Source organism: Vidua macroura, chromosome 21 (assembly GCF_024509145.1).
Source record: "Vidua macroura isolate BioBank_ID:100142 chromosome 21, ASM2450914v1, whole genome shotgun sequence".
NCBI lineage: Eukaryota > Metazoa > Chordata > Aves > Passeriformes > Viduidae > Vidua > Vidua macroura.
The window spans coordinates 5,694,220-5,713,929 of record NC_071591.1 but is presented as its reverse complement, the minus strand read 5'-3'; the positions used below and the strand labels follow the sequence as shown (position 1 = coordinate 5,713,929).

At 51.0% G+C, this 19,710-nt stretch overlaps 3 protein-coding genes across 3 annotated transcripts; 2 read left to right on the top strand and 1 right to left on the bottom strand.

The window, feature by feature from the left end:
- The first annotated feature begins 31 nt into the window (after positions 1 to 31).
- Positions 32 to 10,327, top strand: TBC1D13 (TBC1 domain family member 13). Its single transcript, XM_053996656.1, has 12 exons — positions 32 to 145; positions 333 to 406; positions 648 to 688; positions 1,104 to 1,165; positions 1,443 to 1,542; positions 2,617 to 2,699; positions 2,855 to 3,014; positions 3,787 to 3,994; positions 4,556 to 4,719; positions 6,233 to 6,393; positions 6,544 to 6,601; positions 7,327 to 10,327. Exons 1-12 carry the CDS (start codon positions 123 to 125, stop codon positions 7,390 to 7,392), a joined length of 1,200 nt encoding a protein of 399 aa, XP_053852631.1. The 5' UTR covers positions 32 to 122; the 3' UTR covers positions 7,393 to 10,327.
- Positions 10,328 to 11,439: 1,112 nt separating this feature from the next.
- ENDOG (endonuclease G) lies at positions 11,440 to 13,896 on the top strand. Its single transcript, XM_053996657.1, has 3 exons — positions 11,440 to 11,955; positions 12,418 to 12,527; positions 13,189 to 13,896. The coding sequence occupies exons 1-3, from the start codon at positions 11,455 to 11,457 to the stop codon at positions 13,469 to 13,471; spliced, it is 894 nt and encodes a 297-aa protein (XP_053852632.1). The 5' UTR covers positions 11,440 to 11,454; the 3' UTR covers positions 13,472 to 13,896.
- Positions 13,897 to 14,536: 640 nt separating this feature from the next.
- Positions 14,537 to 19,607, bottom strand: SPOUT1 (SPOUT domain containing methyltransferase 1). Its single transcript, XM_053996019.1, has 12 exons — positions 19,397 to 19,607; positions 19,264 to 19,306; positions 19,055 to 19,174; positions 18,579 to 18,738; positions 17,734 to 17,823; positions 17,574 to 17,623; positions 17,279 to 17,409; positions 16,816 to 16,888; positions 16,345 to 16,443; positions 15,647 to 15,749; positions 15,226 to 15,373; positions 14,537 to 15,121 (listed from the first exon to the last, which is right to left on the bottom strand). Exons 1-12 carry the CDS (start codon positions 19,442 to 19,444, stop codon positions 15,047 to 15,049), a joined length of 1,140 nt encoding a protein of 379 aa, XP_053851994.1. The 5' UTR covers positions 19,445 to 19,607; the 3' UTR covers positions 14,537 to 15,046.
- Positions 19,608 to 19,710: the final 103 nt, after the last annotated feature.

Sequence of the window (19,710 nt, the reverse complement as noted above, 5' to 3'; positions counted from 1 at the left end):
TGTGGGGCGGGCGGTTCCGCCACGCCCTCACGGGGCGGGGCCCGTCCCGCATCCCCCTCCCCGGGCAGCGTTTCCAGCCGGAGCGTTTATGCGGCGCGCGGGGAAGGGGCGCCGGGGCCGCCATGTCGCGGCTGCACCAGAGCAGGTCGGTGTCGGTGTCTGTGTCTGTGTCTGTGTAGGCACGGGGGTCTTTCCCCTCCCCACCCTGCCGGGGCTGCGCTGCGCGGGGTGGGGGCTCTCGAGAATCGGGGGCTGTGAGGGGTTGGAGGCTCTGGCGGATCTCGGGTTGCCTGTACCAACCTTGCTGACGCCCGCGGCTTCGCTCCCCTCAGGATCGCGGACTTCCAGGAGGTGCTCGGCGAACCCACGGTGGCTCTGACCAAGCTCCGCGAGCTGTGCTTCAGCGGTGAGTGCCGCGGGGACCGGCCCCAGGCTGGGGAGGGGGCTCCGGGCACGGCGGTGCCTCGGGCTGGTGTCGCCTGACACGGGGTGGAGATAACCCCGTGGATAACCCCAGCAGCGTCCCTGGGGAAGCTTCGTGCCCCTCGGGGAGGAAAAGTGCTGCCAGGCCTGTTTGTGAGGTGACATCAGCAACCCGCGGTGAGAGATGGGCTAACGTGGTTATTTCTCTGCCTGGTGTTCCACAGGAATTCCCTTTGATGGTGGGCTGCGCTGCCTGTGCTGGAAGGTGGGTTTTGCTTGGGGCGCTTTTCTTTCTTGCGAGTGATGCTTTGGGTTGATTAAGTACACATAGCACTTTTTTGGCGGTTAAAGTTGTAAACAAACAATAAATCCAGAGCTTAAAAGCCATTAGAACTCAGCAGTAGCTTGTGGAGATCAGCACTTTTCATGTGAACAGCCTCAGTTTTAAGCAAGCAGTGCATTTCGGTCAGGTTAGCTATTGATCCGTCCTACAAATAGCTCTGTGTGGAAAGCCAGTCCCTGAAATATTTCTGACTGTTGCTTAGCAAAGTACTTGGCTTTCTGGAGAGAACTCCCAGTATTTTCCAAGAGCCAGTTCGAGCCACTGTGTTTGCTTTGCTCATCTTGCAGGTGTGATAGCTCGTTGAATACTAATTCCTGTTCACCTGTTTCCTGTGCAGATACTCCTGAACTACCTCCCTTTAGAGAAAGCCTTATGGAGCTCTTTGCTGAAGAAACAGAGGTGAGGCTGTTGGTACTTGTCCCTTTATTTTCAAAAATACCTGCAGAGAAGAAGAATAGTCTCTAAATAATTAAGTACTTTCATAAAACAAATTGTTCTGGTGTAACGTGCTGTTCTCCCTGCTGCCTGGTAGACTGACTCCTTCAATTACACTGAAGAGAAAATCAGATGTCTTCTGGCTGGGCAGGGTGGAACAGAAACATCTGTTTGAACTCTGTCTTGTGTGCTCACCTTGACCTTATCTTCCTCATTGCAAATTCCTCTTTCCTTCTTCAAGGGATCTGTATTCCCAGTTCCTAAAAGAAATGATTATCCAGCCTGGGATTGCCAAGGCCAACCTGGGTGTTTCCAGAGAAGATGTGACCTTAGAAGATCATGTAAGTGTTGTTAAGCCTTTGTTCTGCAGAAAATTCCTCGGGGATTTTTCTGCCCCCCTGGGCTGCTCCTGGCTCTGTTCCCAGCTGTTCTGCCCTGCCAGGGGGAGGGATGGTTCCCAGGTGGCAGCCTGGCACTTTTGTCCTGCTAGCCTTGAGTGTGAATTATTGGCAAAGCACCAATAGCTCCATAGAGAGCTGTTTCCAGCTGTGCACTTCCCTCCTCCTGCCCTTTTGGGGCTGCCTGCCCAGGCTATGGGTCTCCTAGGGAATGGGAGAGGCTCACAAGAGGTTCCTGGAGCCATGAGATGCTCCCCTGGGAAGTTGGGTCCATGAGTGGATTCGGAGCAGAGGATAGAAAAGAAGCAGGAGAGTCAGGCTGGGCTGTGGTGTGGAAGGCAGGAGAGTTGATTATTTCTAGTAATGCTGCTGGGTTGTTATTTTTTCTAACAGACTATTTCCTGCATGCCTTGGCTTTCTCCTCTTCTGAAAGTGCTGTTAGGAGTGTGTGTGTGGGAGGAGTGAGGGAAGTAACTGATCAGAAGAGACTGTAAAATGATACAGCTGCTCCCATGAGCATTCTGAGCGTTCACTCCCCTGCAGTCACCTGCCCCACTGTGATCTCTGGAGCCTTGGTGGTGTAAAACTGGCATGTCTGTAATACCACACAGGCAGGTCACAGTGATCTTTGAAGCCCTTGGAATGTAGCTTGTTGTTTTTTTCTTGGTTAGTTGTTAACTTTGTGTGGATCTTGGTGTGGAGAGAAGAACCACAGCATCAAAGTACCGGGTGGGTGGATAACTCTTACCCCAAGTCCAAATACCTTCTCCATGGTACAGGTTTGGAGCTGCAGTTAGTTGGAGTTTGTTAACAGAGGGGAAAAAAAACTGAATTGGGAACAAACTTTTGAACAGATGAGTGAAAAGAATCCAAAATGTGAGAGAAAAAAGGACCCTGATGTGCTCAGATTGTGCTGATGGCAGAGGGACAGCAGAAATGTTAAATCACTGTATGTATACTGAGGATTTTGATATGTGTGGAACACGCTTGTTCTGTTTCTGTTGTTTCTCTCTTTAGCCCCTCAATCCAAATCCAGACAGTCGATGGAACACTTACTTCAAGGATAATGAAGTGCTCCTCCAGATAGACAAAGATGTCAGGTGTGTGAGGCACAACGACTCAGATTTCTGAACCCGAGAGGTTTGGTCAACAAATTGTACTTTGAAAACAAAGTTTAATATTAAACCGAGCCTCCCACTCAACATGGGGCACGTACTTCCTTCTTGTCCCTGATTTCCTTCTGTGTCCATCCTAGGAGGCTGTACCCTGACATGGCGTTTTTCCAGCGCCCCACGGATTATCCCTGCCTGTTAATCCTGGACCCCCAGAACGAGTTTGAGACACTGCGCAGGCGGGTGGAGCAGACCACGCTCAAGTCGCAGACGGTGGCACGAAACCGCAGTGGGGTGACAAATGTGAGCTCTGGGTGGGGGCTGTCCCTGTCACAGGGCAGGGTCTCAGGTTGGGAAGGGGAAGGGTGATTCTTGGGCTGTTCTCTGTTTCTCTTTCTGCTTGTGCAGTGGAATCAAGGAAACACCCCAGCATACTGAGCCTTCTGGGGGCTGGACATTGTAGAATCAGTTGAAGTGCCTGACAGACTGTAGGGAATTTTAGGTGTATTTAATTTTAAAGATTGTTTTTACCTGACTTTGGTAGAATTTAGAGTCAGAAGTTATTTTATGCTGACATATGGCTTCCTGTGTGGCAACAAAACACCAAAGAGTTAATTTACTATGAATTTATTAGAAATTTCCATAGTCCTCCAGAACTGGATCTCAAACTTGGAATTAGGAGCAGAGCTGAGTGTCTGTTAAAATGTCTAGTCTCTTTTCCCTTTCATGAGTGTTACAGCACACGTGCTCTTGGGGAAGGTGGCTTCTCCCACAACTCTCAATACCCTTCCCTCATACTACTAACAAAGAAGTGGAACTGCTGTGGTTTTTACTGTGTGAAATCATGTGGTACAATGATTCAGAGTGTTGTGCATTGCTGCACAGACTTATTCTTCAGGGACAGCCAGCACCAGGACTTCTCTGCCTGTGTGCTCCCAGAGTTGCTTGTCTTGGTTTATGTGATATAAACAGCCCAGATCTTTTGGGGGGGCCTATGTATGTTAAAAGCCAGGCTTGGCACAGGTGCTAAGGGATCTGTGCCACTTGGTTATCCTGATTCAGCTTTGTTTTCCAGGTGAGCTCCCCTCTTAAAAGCACCCCCAGCTCCCTGAGCGAGTACGAAGTTCTGCCCAACGGCTGCGAAGCTCACTGGGAAGTGGTGGAGCGGATCCTGTTCATCTATGCCAAGCTGAACCCCGGGATAGCCTATGTCCAGGGCATGAATGAAATCGTGGGGCCTCTTTACTACACCTTTGCTACAGACCCTAACAGCGAATGGAAAGGTGAGGAAGCCTTCTGACTGCTCAGCAGTGCCTGTGGTACTGTGACTTCTCTGCATGGCATGAGGAGTTTTGGGGAATTGCTAGGAGCTGAATGGGCTGGGAGTGAGGACATGGGAAGTGAGGATTTTTGAGCAATTTTTGTTTGTTAAAATCCCCTTAGCTCTTGTTTCCTTGTACTTTATATAGATGGTAAGGAAAAAATGGAAAGAGAGGGCTTTGCCTGTTGCTTCTGCTTCATAGGAGCTCTGTGGGTGTGTGCTGGTGGCAGATTATGTTCTTGTGCATAGATAACTGTTTTGTGACCTCATGTCACGAAGACCTTGTGTTGGACACAGGGTTAGTATCTGCAGTGGCTCTGTACATGTTTCTAGTTAAAAAAAAAAAAATCTAAAAAAAAGGTTGTCTAGTTTTGACCCAGACCAAGGAAGCCAAGATCTGGTAGGATCTACTCCTCAGATCCAATACAGCAACCAGATTATGGAGCAAGGACAATTTTACAGCTCTGTACCTCTCTCAGTGAGGCTTCCTCTATTCTCCCATGTTCTTCTTTTCTTTCCCCAGAACATGCTGAAGCAGACACATTTTTCTGCTTTACCAATCTAATGTCTGAAATTCGGGACAACTTCATTAAGAGCCTGGATGATTCTCAGTGTGGTATTACCTACAAAATGGAGAAGGTGTACTCCACCCTGAAGGAAAAAGATGTGGAGCTGTATTTGAAACTGGTGAGGAACTAGGTGTTTCCCTGGGTCTTGGGTGGGATTACAGTGGCTTAACAGTGCACATGAATGTCAGTTTTGTTAAACTGTGCTTGAGTAGAACACAGAGAGTGCATGAAGGGCTTTGCACGTGGGGCAGAGAGACTCTTAGCTGAGAGCTGAAACAGCCTCTCCTTGGAGTGAGCCCAGAGTGAGCTGACACAACAAGGCTTCCTCCCCTGCCTGCCTCTGAAAGCAAACTGTGGTTGTTGCACAGCTGCCAGCTGGGAGTCTGAAGGGACTTGGCCATGATCCTTGGTCACCTGCATAGCTGGAGCTGGAATCTTTACTCTCCTGTAGACATCAGTCAAAACATGAGTTTTGCTGTAGAGCTCTTCAGCATCCAGCTTACAGAAATCGTTTCTGCTTTTAAGAGCAAAACAGAAACCATCCCTCATGCTGCACACACAGACACTTCTATTGCCTCTGGCTGCCCTGACAGCACTGACTTAAACTCCATGGAGCACATTCCAAAGGAGAACTGAAATCCAGTGAGCTGGGTGATCCCACTGGCCAAATTATACTGTTCCCTTTCATCCAAAGGTTTTCAAGTGCTTTGGGTTTGTGTGAATTTTGTAGAACAATGTAGAAAGCAGCTTTCATTACAAACATCTCCAGTTTTATAGTCCATTTGGTGTGAAAGTGCAAGGAGACTTTGGAAGGGAAAGCCATTCTTCTTACTGCAGCCTTGACCAAATTACACTGAGATCTTTTTCTGTCTACAAAAGTCAGGATGTATTACTTCTATAATCCAGAAGATGGTTTGTCAGCACACTGACACAGCTGAGAGTGTTGGCTGGTAGCTGATTCAGTGGGGAGAAAAACTGCTTAATGTTTGGCTGGCAGGAAATGGTCTTGGCCATGCAGCAGCTGGCCCTTAAGAATATCAGCAGAATCCTGAGCTTGTTTGACCTTGGTTAAACTTAGGCTATATTGGATTTAACATCAGAAAACAGGAAAACTTCAGGCTAAAGGTGCTTACAGCATGTTTTACCAACCATCAGTGTGAACAGTGTTCCATCTTTGTTTATCTTTGTGAATAGTAAACCTTTTCATAAATACAAGGGTTCTGGAAAGGAGAGGAAATCCTGACAAACAGTGCCTGTGCTAGTGGGGGAGGGCTGCAGCTTTGCAGATAAAATGCTGTTGAAATGGGAACTTTAAAATTACTTGGCAGGTTCAACGGAACACAAATAGAGCCTTTAGGGAGAAAAGCTTCCTTTACTCCATGTTGTGGATAGAGAAGCATTTTCTGGCTTGACTGTAGGTGTGGAGTGTGGCTGCACTGAAAATGTCTCTGTCAAGGTTGAATGGGAGAGTTTCCAAAGGATGCAGAGGTTTTCCTGCTGCTGCAGGATGAGCTGGGAGCTTAGAACTGTGTTGGGGAGGAGGCGGGGATGGAAACATGGGGTGCACCTCTTGCCTGTAGGGAACTGGCCGGGAGCACGTACTCATTGTTTGCCTGGTGCCTGTCTGACAGCAAGAACAGAACATCAAACCCCAGTTCTTTGCCTTCCGCTGGCTGACGTTGCTCTTGTCCCAAGAGTTCCTGCTGCCAGATGTCATCCGCATCTGGGACTCCCTCTTTGCTGATGACAAGCGCTTCGATTTCCTCCTGCTCGTCTGTTGTGCCATGTTGACGTAAGTACACACACGGCCTTCCTCTTACTCTCTTCCATGGATCCTGGAGTCTTCTGAAGGCATGTGTTAGGGCATCTGGTGAAGAGGTTATTGGTTTTAAAGTTTCTTTGTAAAGAGTCAAAAGTAACTGGAATAATTTTAATCTTTCAGACTCATTCGGGATCAGTTGCTGGAAGGAGACTTCACTCTGAACATGAGGCTGCTACAGGTAATTAAATAGAGTGGGTGCAGAGAGCAATTGGAAAAGTCTTAAAATAGTGCTGTGAGAGAGGATGACAGTATGTGAGAGGGTGGGAGTGTATGCCTGGTTCAAGACAAGTACCACATTTGTGATGTTTGCATGAAGGAAAATCTGCAGGGATCTTACAGCACTCTCATTACTGGAAGTGGAAATCTTTAGCACACACACCCTTTCTACCCTACTGAGAAATTATCATAGGTTGGAGGTTTCTAATGTTCCTTTGGTTTGCAAAAAAAATTTGAATAATTTCAAGCAGAAATCTGTAACCTTATGTAACACTGCAAAATTTTTTGGCCATAGGGTTTTGTTCAGTTCTGAGATCTGTGAGAGCCTTAGGTTGGAAACGCCTGCACTGCACAGTTGGATATCTCACGTTCTGCCAGTTCCTGCTCTGGGCTGTGCAAGATACTGGCTTTGATAAGGCTCTCTGGCATGAGACAGAGCCCTGTGGCAGGCCAGGTTACTGTGCCCTTGGAAGACAAAGTGAAAAAAACCAGCAACAAACATTCTGGGAGGGTATTGAGGTTTGATCAGTTACAAAACAGGAAACTGTAGCTGTTAAAGGAGTAACTGAACATGGCTGTATATTATAATAGGCCAAGAACTTTGTCAAGGTTTGCCTTGCTTAAGTGAGATGATCTGTATCAAAAATCCTGGGAAGTCACTGAAATCCCTTTGCTTCTTTGCCATAGGATTATCCTATCTCTGATGTTCATCTGATTTTGAAGAAGGCAAAGGAACTTCAAGATTCCAAATAGTCCATGGGCCTAACAAAAGGTGTTAGAGAACTGTGTGGCAGTGGATCCTGGGAGATGGCCCCTTGCAGTGTGGTGCACTAAAGCTCCTACTGGTCTCTGCAAGACTTCAGGTTTTGTTAGGGCTACTGGCCACCTTGAAGACTTCTACTCTATTTATTAGGTCAAGGACTGATTACTTCCCTATCTACTTGGGTCCTGCACTCCAGATTTTTCCACATCTCAAATGCCTCTTTGCTGCCAAAAGCAGTTCTTTGTATCTTTTTTTAATGACTTTGAGTTTGGGGAGAAAGAAGCCTTCTGTCTGCATATCCCTGAAGGGATGGACTCCTGTATTGTGGAAGTAACACACGGAGTAACTTCTGATGGGGAAAGGACAGACTTAAGTCCAGTGAATTTTGGTGGATGAGGATAGAAGGATCTTCCTCCTGTGAATAGAATGTATTCCAGTGAAGTCACACATTCTGCCATTCATGTAGATTCTGGATTCTCCTCTCTCTGCACTTGGCTGTCCCTGAGGCGTGTGAAGAAGATTGCATCACTTTCTGGTGAAGGTCACCTGGCAGTTTGCACTCCTTTGACTGGGAAAGAGACTTGGGAAGTTGAGGTGGGAGGACATGGTGACAGCTGGTGGCTTTGTGCACTCAAACTGCCTGAATCCAGAGCTGCCTTATCAACGAGGTGTCCTTGAAAGCAAGACTGGTGATTTTAATCCCCCGCTGAAGTGTAGTTCCAAGTAAAGCCTTACTACGCACAGCCTTAGAGCAGGATTGTTGCTGAAGGGAGGCCTCATGCTGCTCTGAACTGGAGCATATCCAGCTACAATCAGGATTCTGAAATACAAGAAATGGACACCTAATCATGTGCAATGAAGACAGATGTAGTTTAGGGGCTTATACAGGCACAGAATTGGAGTTTTCTGCCTCAGTGGCTTAAATAATACTACTCTCATTGAGGTCTGGTCACAGTAACCTTGCTATTGTCTCACAGTACTTCTTCCCAGGAAGAGACAGTTCTGATCTGCAATAAGAGTCCTCCTCTAGCACAATCCAGCAGGCATACAAGCATCTGTCATGAGCTGACTGCTGGGGCTGATCCACTGTTCTGCCCTGGTCCTGTTGGAGTCACAGTCCTGAGTTGGACACTTGTTCCTCCTGAAAGGGAAACTGCTGCACTTCAGATACGGTCCAGTGGGCTCAGGTGAACAGGGACTGAGACAAGCCACAGGGAGAGCTGCTGACCTGCCACAGTGCCGAGCTGAGCAGAAACCCTAATCCTCAGAGAGAGAAACTGCCAGCACCCAGGTGCTTTTGTGGTGCAGAAGCTCTTGAGTGAACACTAATCCAACATGCTTTTCCCTTTCTTTCTGTGCTGTGCTGGCTCACCTCTGCTGTTGGACTCTGCAGTTTTTGGTATTTATGGGTGTTGATTTGTTAAAGGTCAGTCAGTCTTTGTAATACCTGCTTAAGCTGCTGCTGGCCTAGACTTGCCCTAGCAGGAGGGATGCTGGCAGCCTTCATTTTTTTTACTGGTGTTATTTCCTTCACTGAAAGCCTTCACAGGCTGCTGTAATTCTCACCAAGGTGTGTGGGGAGACGGCAGGACAGGTTGGTGCACGTACCCATGTTCTTATTGGCAATCCCAAGCAATCTCTGCCTCTTGAGAAGATGCTCAAGTACCACTTGTGCAGCCATGTGTTGCTGCTGTGTTGCAAGAGCAATTTAAGGTTTAAAGCAATCTAATTAACACCTGTGGCAACAGTATCTCCCTCTGCTGCAATCTTTTCTTGAGGGTATAGCTTTCCTCCAAGAAAAATGGACAGCAGTGTGATGAAGCAACCTGGCTGCTCTGGCCACTGGATGGATGTTCTTCCTGAGCTGTTCCAGGTGGTCTTATGTCTCAGCTCTTGGGTACCTGCATTAGGGAGGCTGTTGGCCAGACCTTGTGTGGCCAAAGAGCCACCTGGGAGGTTCTCTACAGATGTAGAACCACACTTAGGCAGAATTGTGCCTGCTCCAAACACTTCTGCCTCAGAACTGCTATAAATACTGCAGCTTTCCCATTCCATGCACAAACTCTGCTCTCATCTCCCTGCATCCTTTGCTGGGCTGTTCATTTTGGGTTTCCCTGGCGCCTGCAGGGTTTCCTTATGCTGGAATTTCTTACTGGCAACAAGACCATCCATGAGTGTTCCTGCTCTGAGCTGCTGGAAGACTCCTTAAAGTAACCTGAGGAGGCAGCAGGCAAATCAGGATGAACACATTACTTGGAGATGAACTCCTTCACGTTTTCAGCATAGCTTTGGGCCCTGAGGGTGACCATCCCACTGGGGAAGGCACGGGGGAGGTGGCAGCACAGGTGTTGTGCTGTCTTCTCCCTTCCTAGGTGTCCAAGGGCTCGTGTTGTGTCACCTTGCTTCAGGGGGTGACAGTGAATGCTTTAGAAAGGAGTTTGCAGTGGTTTAAAGGGATGCAATGAGAGATTTGGCTGCTGGAAAGGATCTCTGGGACAAATTCTGTAGCCTTATCCAAACTATGGCTGCCAAACCTACTGAGTTCTGTGGGGAGAGCTTGCAACAACTTTGAAACATCCAGACAGGCTGTTCCATACATAAAAAGGTGTTCTATACTCCTGCTTATTTCCTTCCTGTGTGGTAGAACCTCTGTCCTGCTGGTGAAAGGAGTGGTACTTTTCATTGTCTTGGGACATCTATTTCTTTATTCCAAGACTTTCTCCTTTCTTTAAGAGCAAAACCAGATTTTCTGAGGAGACAAAAGAAAATCTTAACCTTTTACCAGCTTTTGAATCTCCTCATGTTTCCCTTGACTTCATTCTTCAAAGGTTTTTGGTGATTTATTTTTGTTGTTCTTGAAGTGAGACAATACTTAACTGGTGTTTCCTTGCTTGTGTGGCCAAGTAACACCTGCTCCAGCCCTGAGATGTTTCTGCTTCTGGTTTCTTACAATCCTGACCTGCTGAAAGAACTGATCTTTGGGGTGGGAGGTGTTAGTCTGGCTGCCTTGGGGACCCATAATCTCACAGGGACTTGAACAGAGGAAGTTTAAATAGGTCTTACCATGTGTTCCTCACAGGCAGGACTACTGCCAGACAGGGGAAAGGGAAATCACCTTCAGCTGGGAGGGTAAAAGGACACTCCTGGATGTGGGAGGAGATGAGCCTTCCCTGGGAAGGAGAGGTCTGTTCTACCTGCACCTCACTGGGGTTCAAGCTTTGTAGAACTTTGTGGCTTTGCCAGTGAGGTAGATCAAGTTGCTGGTGATGGTCACTCGGGAGGCTGATTTTGAGTTTTAATTTTGTGACCTGACCTAGAATTATTTGCACTTTGGCATTGAGCAGAATGAAGGCCAGAAGTTGTTCTGGGGGAGTCTGGGGTGTTTGGGAATCAGAGGCTGATTTTCCTGAAGGAATGTAAATGACTTTGTTTTAGATGTTTAGAGCAGTCTTCTAAAATGCCCTTTCCCCAAAGAAAGGAACAGATAACACTTTTTTTTCCCACTTTGTTTGTGAAGAGCTGTGAGAAAAGGGTGTAGTGAACATTTCATCACACTAAAACGCCTTATTTTATGCTTCTTTTTTCAAACACTATTTTTATAAGGTTTCCTTTAACTAAACGGATGTCTGTGCAAACCTCTCCAGTTGGTGTGAGTCGGAGCTGGGGCTGTTCCAGGTTGCTGCTGCGGCGTCCGTAGGTGTGACAGCAGCACAGCGATCAGCAGAGAGCCCTGGCGAACCAGCCTGGCTCCTCCACCGCCTTCTCCTTTCCGCGATGGTTTTGCTTTGCCTTCCCCAGGAATACGTGGCACAGGTGCCACCGCACCCGCGAGCGCTCTCGGTGGCGGTGGGAGCGGGCGTCCCTGACCGCTGTGTCCTTGTGCCCCGTGTCCCGGGGCCGCTCCCGGCCCGGGGCCGCTCCCCACGAGAGCGCTCCCGGGGTCGCTGTGCGCGCTCCCCCCTTAAAGCGGCGATGCCGCCGCCACAGCGCGGCCGCCTGGGGCTCGGGCGCGGCCCGTTTAAAGCGGGGCCGGGCCGCGCGGTGGAGCGGCCATGCTGCGGGCCCGGTGGGTGCTGCCGCTGGCGGTGGGCGCGGGGCTGGGGGCGGCCCTCGCCCGCTGGGAGCGCCGGGAGCACCGGGAGCGGGGCGATGCGGCCGACGGGCTGCTGGCCCGCCTGCCCGTGCTGCCCGCCGTGGCAGCGGCCAGCCCGCCCGCGCCGCCGGGCTCGGGGCGCACCGAGCTGAGCAAGTACGGGCTGCCCGGGCTGGCGCAGCTGCGGAGCCGCGAGTCCTACGTGCTGTGCTACGACCCGCGGAGCCGCAGCGCGCTCTGGGTCATCGAGCAGCTCAACCGGGACACGCTCAGCGGCGCTTCGGACCGCGCCGCCTGCGACTTCCAGGAGGACGACTCGGTGCACGAATATCACCGCGCCACCAACGCCGACTACCGCGGCAGCGGCTTCGACCGCGGGCACCTGGCCGCCGCCGCCAACCACAGGTGGAGCCAGAAGGCCATGCGGGACACCTTCTACTTGAGCAACATCGCCCCGCAGGTACGGCCCGAGGCCCGCGGGGGAAGCCGGAGCTGCCCGCGCTCAAGGGCAGACGCTGCTCCGTGCGGGAAACCCCCGGGAGCGTCGCTGAGTTTGTGCCTGCAGCAGTTCAGGGGTCAAAGTCACTCGGAGGCGCCGATTTCCTGCTAAATTCAACAACAGGGATTCCCCAATGCACCTGCGTGTGTGTGCCTCTCAAGCCATAAAAGAGAGACCCCGTTCAGTGCAGCTCCTGTCAGGAGCAGAATCAAACAGGTAGACGCACACTTGATAAAAATTGAGGCCTTAGGCAATGGGTCCTGTCCTGGGTGTGCAAACCAGGCCATCATTGCTCCCAGAGCAGAGGTGATAGTGGAGGTCTGGTATGGAAAGTGCTTGGGGCTCTGTGGGATGTGTTACAGGTGGCGTTACTCTGAACAGTGAGGAAATACCCCAGCAACTGACTACTGGTTGTGTTTCTAGAATCCTCATTTAAACCAGAATGCCTGGAATAACCTTGAGAAGTACTGCAGGAGCTTGGCAAAAAACAACAGGAATGTCTATGTCTGCACAGGACCCCTCTTCCTGCCCAGGTAAACACGAGGGCTGAGCTGGACTGGCACCCAAAAGATGTATTGTGCTGGCAAAGGAGAACAGGCTAAAGGACCAGACAGGAGGGATCTATCTACTAAGGGCCTTCTCAGTAGGTGAGACCAGCTGTGCACAGAGATTCTGTGGAAAGGTACCTTTTTAGGATTAGGATTAGTTTATGTATTTCCCATCCAGATGATTATTTCATGAGTCAAGTGGCATTGCTGAGCTGCAGTATAACCACAGCTTGTTTTTGTTTGCAGTCCTTAACAATTTAGTGGATTAGCTGATTACCAGATTAGACTACTGACCCCATCCCTGCAGAATAAGGCTTTCAGGTTCAGTGTCATGGACTACTTCTCCACTTAAGGACACAATTTTATTTCCAAAGATCTCCACGTAGCACCAAGGAGCAGCTGTCTCGTGTTGAGATCCCTTCAGCAGCAGGAAATAGCTTGGGAAGCCTGTTAAAGAGAGCCAGCAGGGAGGGGATTTGGGAGCAGCCCCAATGCACGGCTCACCCTTACCATGTCACATGGCCCCAGCCACCTTTTACATCCCTGTTGCAGGAGCAGAGCTGCTGCCTGCTGTGGGTGGGGTCTTACTGAGGGAGTGGAGTGACACCAAACTAGGAGGTAACCCGGGATGTTGCTCTTGGTGCAGGATGGAGGCCGATGGGAAGATGTATGTGAAGTACCAGGTGATTGGGAAGAACAACGTGGCTGTCCCCACCCATTTCTTCAAGGTGCTCATCTTGGAAAAGGAGAGTGGGGAGATTGAGTTGCGCTCCTACGTGATGCCCAACAGCCCTGTGGATGATAAAATCCCCCTGGAACGGTTCCTGGTTCCCATCGAGAGCATTGAGCGAGCTTCAGGGCTCCTCTTTGTCCCAAACATCCTTAGGAGGACAAGTAACTTGAAAGCCATCACAGCTGGAAAGCAGTGAACCCTGACTAGAACAAATACAGGTAACCCCTGGCAAGGGACTGGCAGTCACCTGCAGAATCATAGTTCCTTGTGCAGTTGTAAATGTGGGAATTAAGATTCAAACCTGTGTTTCCTTCTCCCGTTCCCCACGTGTCTAACTGAAACACAGACGCACAACAGGTCTTCAGAGTGGTCCTGCAGGAGGCTCAGGGGCACCTGACACTGCAGTAGCTCTCTAGGATTTGCCCCTAATCCACTGCTGCCTTGGAGTTGTGTGAGGCTCGCTCAGGCAGAAAGGGAAGTCAGCTGTTGCTGTTTAGCAGGGAAGGAGGGGGAGCAAGGTGGGTGCCAAGGGAGTAAAGAAGTTGCTGCCTTCCTGTGGCCAAAGAACTGTACAATTGTTTTCTCTCAGAAGATGGTTTTAGCAGTAAAGCTTTGAACACCCATGGTATTGGTTGTTTCTTATCTGCTCTCACCAAAGCTCTGAATATCTCAGCAGGAGGAGGGGAGGATGGAGCCAACTTTTGCAGCTGCTTTCCTGTCTGAGCTCACTGTAGGCAGAGCTTAAGGCATCACAGACAGAGCCAGACTGTAATGAGATGATGTGTTTTAGTGCTGAGGCTGAATTGAAGCTCCAGCCCTTCCTGCTGCTGGGAAAGATGAAGCCTTGAAGGGGGGCTGGGGGAAATCAGGCTGAGGCAGGAACAGTTTCTTAGCATAAGGATAAGTTCTGACTTTGTTTCAGTCTGAAGGCCGCATCGCTCCAGAGGCACTGCCTGAAATCCAGGCACACACCTGGATTTCACAGCAACTGAGGTTCTATACTGCTTTATTCCCACCCCAGATGTCCGAGTTGCTGAGACCAAGTCTGCTGCCAGGCTGGTGCCAGCTGCTGGGAAGCAGCAACCAGCCCCTGGCTGGACCATGCAGGCAGGAGGGCACAGACTTGCTGCTCCCAGCAGCAGTGAATGCCTGGTTGGGTGTTGTGGCACATCCACAACCAGTGTCTGTGAGCCACCTGCACTCCCAGAGCCCGGAGCACGCTTGCTTAAACTGCTGACAAATGAGGCAAGATGGGTCTGTGTGGGGCTCCAAACGTGGTTTATTGCAATGAAGACGGTCCAGGGACAGAGACAAAACGGGGCTGAGGACACAGGGTTTTTTAAGGGGGAAAAGGGGCGCGTCTGAGGGTCAAGGGCCAATGGGAATTGAGTACCAGTGGTGCACAGCAGGGGCAGCCAGCTGGGGAACAAATGAGGTAACAGGGGGCAGAGCATTGCACTAAACCAGGACCAACAGGAGACAAGAGAGGGGAGAACATTTTAGAGGGAGTACATATAAGGAAAAAAGAGCAGTTTTACTAGGTGATACCAATATAACCTGTGGCATTAACATGAGCCTGCAACTGCTTATGGGCGAGGCCATTGTATTCAGAGAGATGTCTCTCTTTGACCCTGGGCTTCCACAGTTGGGCAGCACTGCCAGCTCCAGTCACACTGTGCCTTGGTCCCTCCAGGCTCCTGGAGTGACTTGCCCAGCACCCCACATTTGAAGAGCTGCCTCCACAGGGGCAAGGTCAGTGGTTTCCTTTCTCTCAGCTGTCTCTGGGTGTCTTCACAGCCTCCTCCATGTGTGGTCTCAGCGCAGACAGAGAGATCAGCAGCGCTTCCTGCAGCAGAGCCAGGCCAGTCAGAGCACACCTGGGCACGTGTGTCACTGCCCCAGGCAGACACCCAGCACTGCCCTGTGCATGCCCAGTACCATCAGCCCCACCTCTGTCCGGATGGTTCTGCTGCCTTGGCTGGGACACGTGTTCAGGTAAAAGTCAAACAAGACACTTGGGTCGGTGACCTCCAGGTTTGGGTCCACATCAACCCCAGCTTCCAAGCCCTCAAGGCCTCCAAATACAACAAGGGCATGCCTGGGGAGAGCACAAAGACAGGTGAGAGGGCAGACTGTCTAGGTCTGCATCCAAGCTCCTGTGTGCTGCTGGAGCTGTCTGTTGCTGATGGTGCCCACTGCAGCTGCCTCCCCACCAAAACCCCACAGCATCTGGCCAGTGTCACAGTCCCTGCTACCAACTCCAGAGAAAGAGGAAAAGATTTGGCCTTGTTCTGAGGTATTTCCCCTGCTCTGCTGCCTGCACCAGCCTCACTGTGAGCTCTGAGTGGTGCCAAGCAGGCAGGACACAAACCTGAAGGAGGGCAGAGTGACCTGGTCCACGGAGCTGCCCCGCTCTGAGGTCCCAATAGAGAGATCATAACCTTCCTTGAATGGGCACTCAGAAAAGACAGCACCTGGAAAACAGAGTTTGGGGTTACTGCTGCCATGTCCTCACCCATGTGCCTTCTGGACAGGTTAAACACAAAAGGAGTTGCTTTCAGTGCCAAAAGTGCAGCTAGAGACAGAATGACTCCTCTTTTCTACATAATTCCCTTGCTGCAAGAGTCTCCCACATCCTCTTCCTCAAAGCTCAAGACAAGTGCCAGGAACCACCCCCTAACAGCTTACAGTCTTCCTACAAGGTCCAATCAACCAGAAGATACAAAAAGAATTTTCCAGGGCTCTTGAACTGAAATTCGACTGCTGCCTCTGATGTGAATGAGTGGGATGTAGTTATCATGGAAATAGAGAAGGGCATCAACTCATCTTTTGCTGTTGTGCAGCCATTTGGAGCAATGGTGAGTGGAGGTTACAAGGCGGAGACCTGGAGGGTGACTGAGGTGGTTCATGCCTAATTTCAGCCCTAAAATTTGACTGCCACATGACTGCTGGCTGCACGTGTAATGTGTGAGTCCTCTTCAGACAAGATTTATAGGAAAGAGATGCATGCAGCCAGTAGCCCTGAGACTGGTGTGGACGTCCATGTGGAGAATCTCTGTGGATACTCACTCAAGCAGGAGGCCAGGCGGACGCTGTAACCCCAGTACAAGCCTGAGATTGTCCGGGGGTGGTGCGAGGACACCACGGTGCCTTTCCGCACTTTGGCTTCTGAAAGAAAGCAAAGAGGTTTAACAGCCCCTGTGATCTGGTGAGATTTGACCAGCCACAGCCAGCAGTTTCTCCTGGAACAGGGCACTGACTTGGTATGCAACATCACTTTCTTGTTTTCCAGAATGTGAATAAGTATTCTGAAAATTTGGTGAGTTCTGGAAAGCCTGTGAGTGTGTTTGGGCTGTTTACTGCTGAGAAGAGCTGACAGTTCTTTACACTTATTGAGGGAGGCATGGTAAGGGTGTTATTGAATTTGTGTATGGAGTGAAGGGAACATGCAGAACTATTGGGTACCTTCAAACCTGTCATACAGAAGGACCAGCTCCTGCAGGACTGAAGTTTACAGAGGCTCCTGGAGCCATGGATTACCTGGATTCTGGGGCTCCTTCAGGCGCACGGTGACTCGCAAACCAGGGTTCAGCTGTTTGTCAATCTGCACCTCCTGCAGTGACAGTCACCATCAGCACCAGACATTCTGGAAGAACTGGGGAAGGTGGGGAAGGAAGGGAATCCTTTGAGGAAGTAGGGGTCTGGAGTTGGGATGAGGAGCTCTGTGTGTGGCTCAGGGGCTTGCTCATCAGTCTGAAGCTTATTTTGCTACTCAAAAGTTCAGCTGCAGCAGTAGAGCAATGATCTGCTGGAATGCGTGGGGCCTGCTGGGACTTGGGAAGCCACAAACATTGCCAGGTCAGAAGGGACAAGACAGCAACAGCCTTAAACCCCCCACCAGCCCACTGCAGCCTTCAGAAACCCAGCAGCGCCCACCCTGCCTGCTGCAAATCTGCCAGAGAGACGAGGGAAGTTGTTTTGGCATCTGTGGTAACAGACACACCTTCTTCATCCCACAGTTAACAAAAGAGCCTCTGCCTGGCTTCGTTGGCCGGTCCAGCACGATGCCCTCCCGGTACTCCGAGTCCTCGTCCATCCGCATGTGGTGGGGGCTGTCCAGGGGGTTGAGCAGCCCTAGAACAGCACAGAGCAAAGAGGAGCCGGGAGGAAAACGCAGGTGTAGGAGCAGCTGCTCCCCTGCTCCTTCCCTCTCACGTCCAGTGCCAAAGTGGGGAAAAGTCCTGGCTGTCCCACACACAGAGCCAGAGCTCAGGAAGGAGAGAGACAACTGCACTTACCTGCAAACTGCAGATCTTCGTGCTTTGGAAAAAAGGACTTCCTCAAGTACCTGTCACCAGAGAAAGGTGAAGTGTGAAAAGGTATTTTTATGGAACCTGGATCTCAGTTCTAGCCCTATTCTGACTTAAATGAGCAGAGTATAGAGAAAAGCAAACTTACTGAGGGCACTCCAAGTACTGCAGGATCCGAGCCAGCTGCACACAAGCCTTGCCTTTCCTCCCAATTCCTTCAAAATCCCCCTCCACGCTCCTGAAAGTGAAAGCAAGCAGCCTGTTAACTCGGCATGAGATTGGTCAGGTCTCCAGAAGACAAGCCTTGCTTCTTAATCTGACAATAGCAGCATATCCCTCCCCTCTAACCCTTGTAAGAGGGCTGCTCCAGAGGCAGTCTGTGAACACATCATCCTTCAAACTCTCTCCAAACCAAGTACCTTTTTCAGTTTTGTTTTTTGATCTTTATGTATTAATGTGATGTGGCAGGATGTCAGGAAGATGTCCTGACAGATGTCCTGTCCCTCCACAGCAAGGTTTAAGGGTATAGGAGAACTCGACCTCCTGTTGCTTTGTGAACTCCATGTTGGGATAAATGATCTGAGCTGCCAGGGCAGTTCAGTCAATATCTTTTTCCCTGGGGTATAGTGGTTCCTGTAATCCTGGCACATGCAGTTCCTTCTTGGCCTTAGCTTAATGAAAGAGTGAAGAAACAGAAAGCTGAGAGGAAATACTGTGCAAAACAAGATGGCTCTTCCTTCAGAGAATCACAGAATGGCCTGGGTTGGAAGGGAGCTTAAAAGATCATCTTGTTCCACCTCCTGCCATGAGCAGGGACACCTTCCACTATCCCAGTTTGCTCCAAGCCCTATCCAAGCTGGCCTTGGACACTTCCAGGGACAGTGCAACCACAGCTTCTCTGGGAAAGCTGTGCCAGGGCCTCACCACCCTCACAGGGAGGAACTCCTTCCTGAAATCTAATCTAAGCATGCTCTCCTTCAGTCTTCGCCTTACTTCACATCCTCTCCGTGCTCGTCGAACACCACGATCTCATCCACGCAGAAGATGGCGCAGGCGCGGGCGATCTGTCCCGCCAGGTACGCGCGCAGCGCCGGCGACTGCGCGTTGTTCAGGATGGAGCCGGGCAGGGCCACGCTCAGCGTGTGCTGACGGCCTGGGGAGCAGAGACATGAGAGAGCCACGGCCTGGCAGCCAACGTGCAGCATCACATTTACTGCTTCAGCTGCGCTCCCGGTGGGGGAAAAGCAACTTCTGGTTCTTAGATTCAATCACTGGTTTTCTCTTAAGAAAGATCTCTAGTGCAGTGGTTGCTGCACAGTGTTTGTGCCTGTTTGGGCATGTGGACTGATCCACGTCGGATCTATGAAGTAACACCTTTCCTATCGATAGGTAACATGGACTGCCTTTTAACAGCCAGGTTTTCTAGCACTTTCCACCCAGGTCTCCCTGCCGGGTCACAGCGGCATCACCTCTGTCTTCCTTCTGCTCCTCCTGCGTCTGGGCTTGTTGTTCTGCCAGCTCTCGAACCCGCTGTTTCTCCAGTTTCTTCAGCAGCTTAATTTCCTTCCATTTCTTCGTCTCTGCTTTCCCTGGGACGGAGAACAGCGCCTGGCGTTAAACACCGCGCCGTGACCGCTCCGAGCGGCCCCAGCCCCCGCGTGTGCCCGCCCTTCCTTACTCTCCTGCTTCCAGCGCCGCCAGTCCACCTTCCTGTCCTCAACCTACGGGGGACAGCACGCGTTACCGCCGGGCTCCCCTCAGAGCCGGATCCGGGGAATGCCCCGGGCTCCCCTCAGGCCTCCCCAAACCACCTGCGCGCCCCTGGGCCGCTTCCCCACGCCGCTCTCCGTGTCCGCCATCTTCCCCGCGCTGCCGGCCGCGCCCCCGCGCTGCTGATTGGCCGGCGGGCGCAGGCCCCGCCCACGGCGGGGAGGGGCCCGAGTGACGTGTTCGGTGTTTCAGCGGCCCGCGCGGCAGCGGAGCTAAGCAGGGTCGGCCGCGTTCCGCGGGAGGATGGGTGACCCCAGGGAGAGCGGAGCGCCGGGCGCGCCCCGTGCGCCGAGAAAGATCGCAATTCCCGTGTGGGTGTGCGTGTAAAATCTGCGTACTCGCGTCTGCGTGTCTT

Coding starts and splice junctions, on each gene's coding strand:
- TBC1D13 (XM_053996656.1), top strand. CDS start 123: ATGTCGCGGCTGCACCAGAGCAG. Junction 146..332: donor TCGCGGCTGCACCAGAGCAG/GTCGGTGTCGGT, acceptor CGCTCCCCTCAG/GATCGCGGACTTCCAGGAGG. Junction 2,700..2,854: donor CAGATAGACAAAGATGTCAG/GTGTGTGAGGCA, acceptor TGTCCATCCTAG/GAGGCTGTACCCTGACATGG.
- ENDOG (XM_053996657.1), top strand. CDS start 11,455: ATGCTGCGGGCCCGGTGGGTGCTGCCGCTGGCGGTGGGCGCGGGGCTG. Junction 11,956..12,417: donor TGAGCAACATCGCCCCGCAG/GTACGGCCCGAG, acceptor TTGTGTTTCTAG/AATCCTCATTTAAACCAGAA. Junction 12,528..13,188: donor GGACCCCTCTTCCTGCCCAG/GTAAACACGAGG, acceptor CTCTTGGTGCAG/GATGGAGGCCGATGGGAAGA.
- SPOUT1 (XM_053996019.1), bottom strand. CDS start 19,444: ATGGCGGACACGGAGAGCGGCGTGGGGAAGCGGCCCAGGGGCGCGCAG. Junction 16,444..16,815: donor GAAGGAGCCCCAGAATCCAG/GTAATCCATGGC, acceptor GCTTTCTTTCAG/AAGCCAAAGTGCGGAAAGGC. Junction 15,750..16,344: donor CCGCCTGGCCTCCTGCTTGA/GTGAGTATCCAC, acceptor TCTGTTTTCCAG/GTGCTGTCTTTTCTGAGTGC.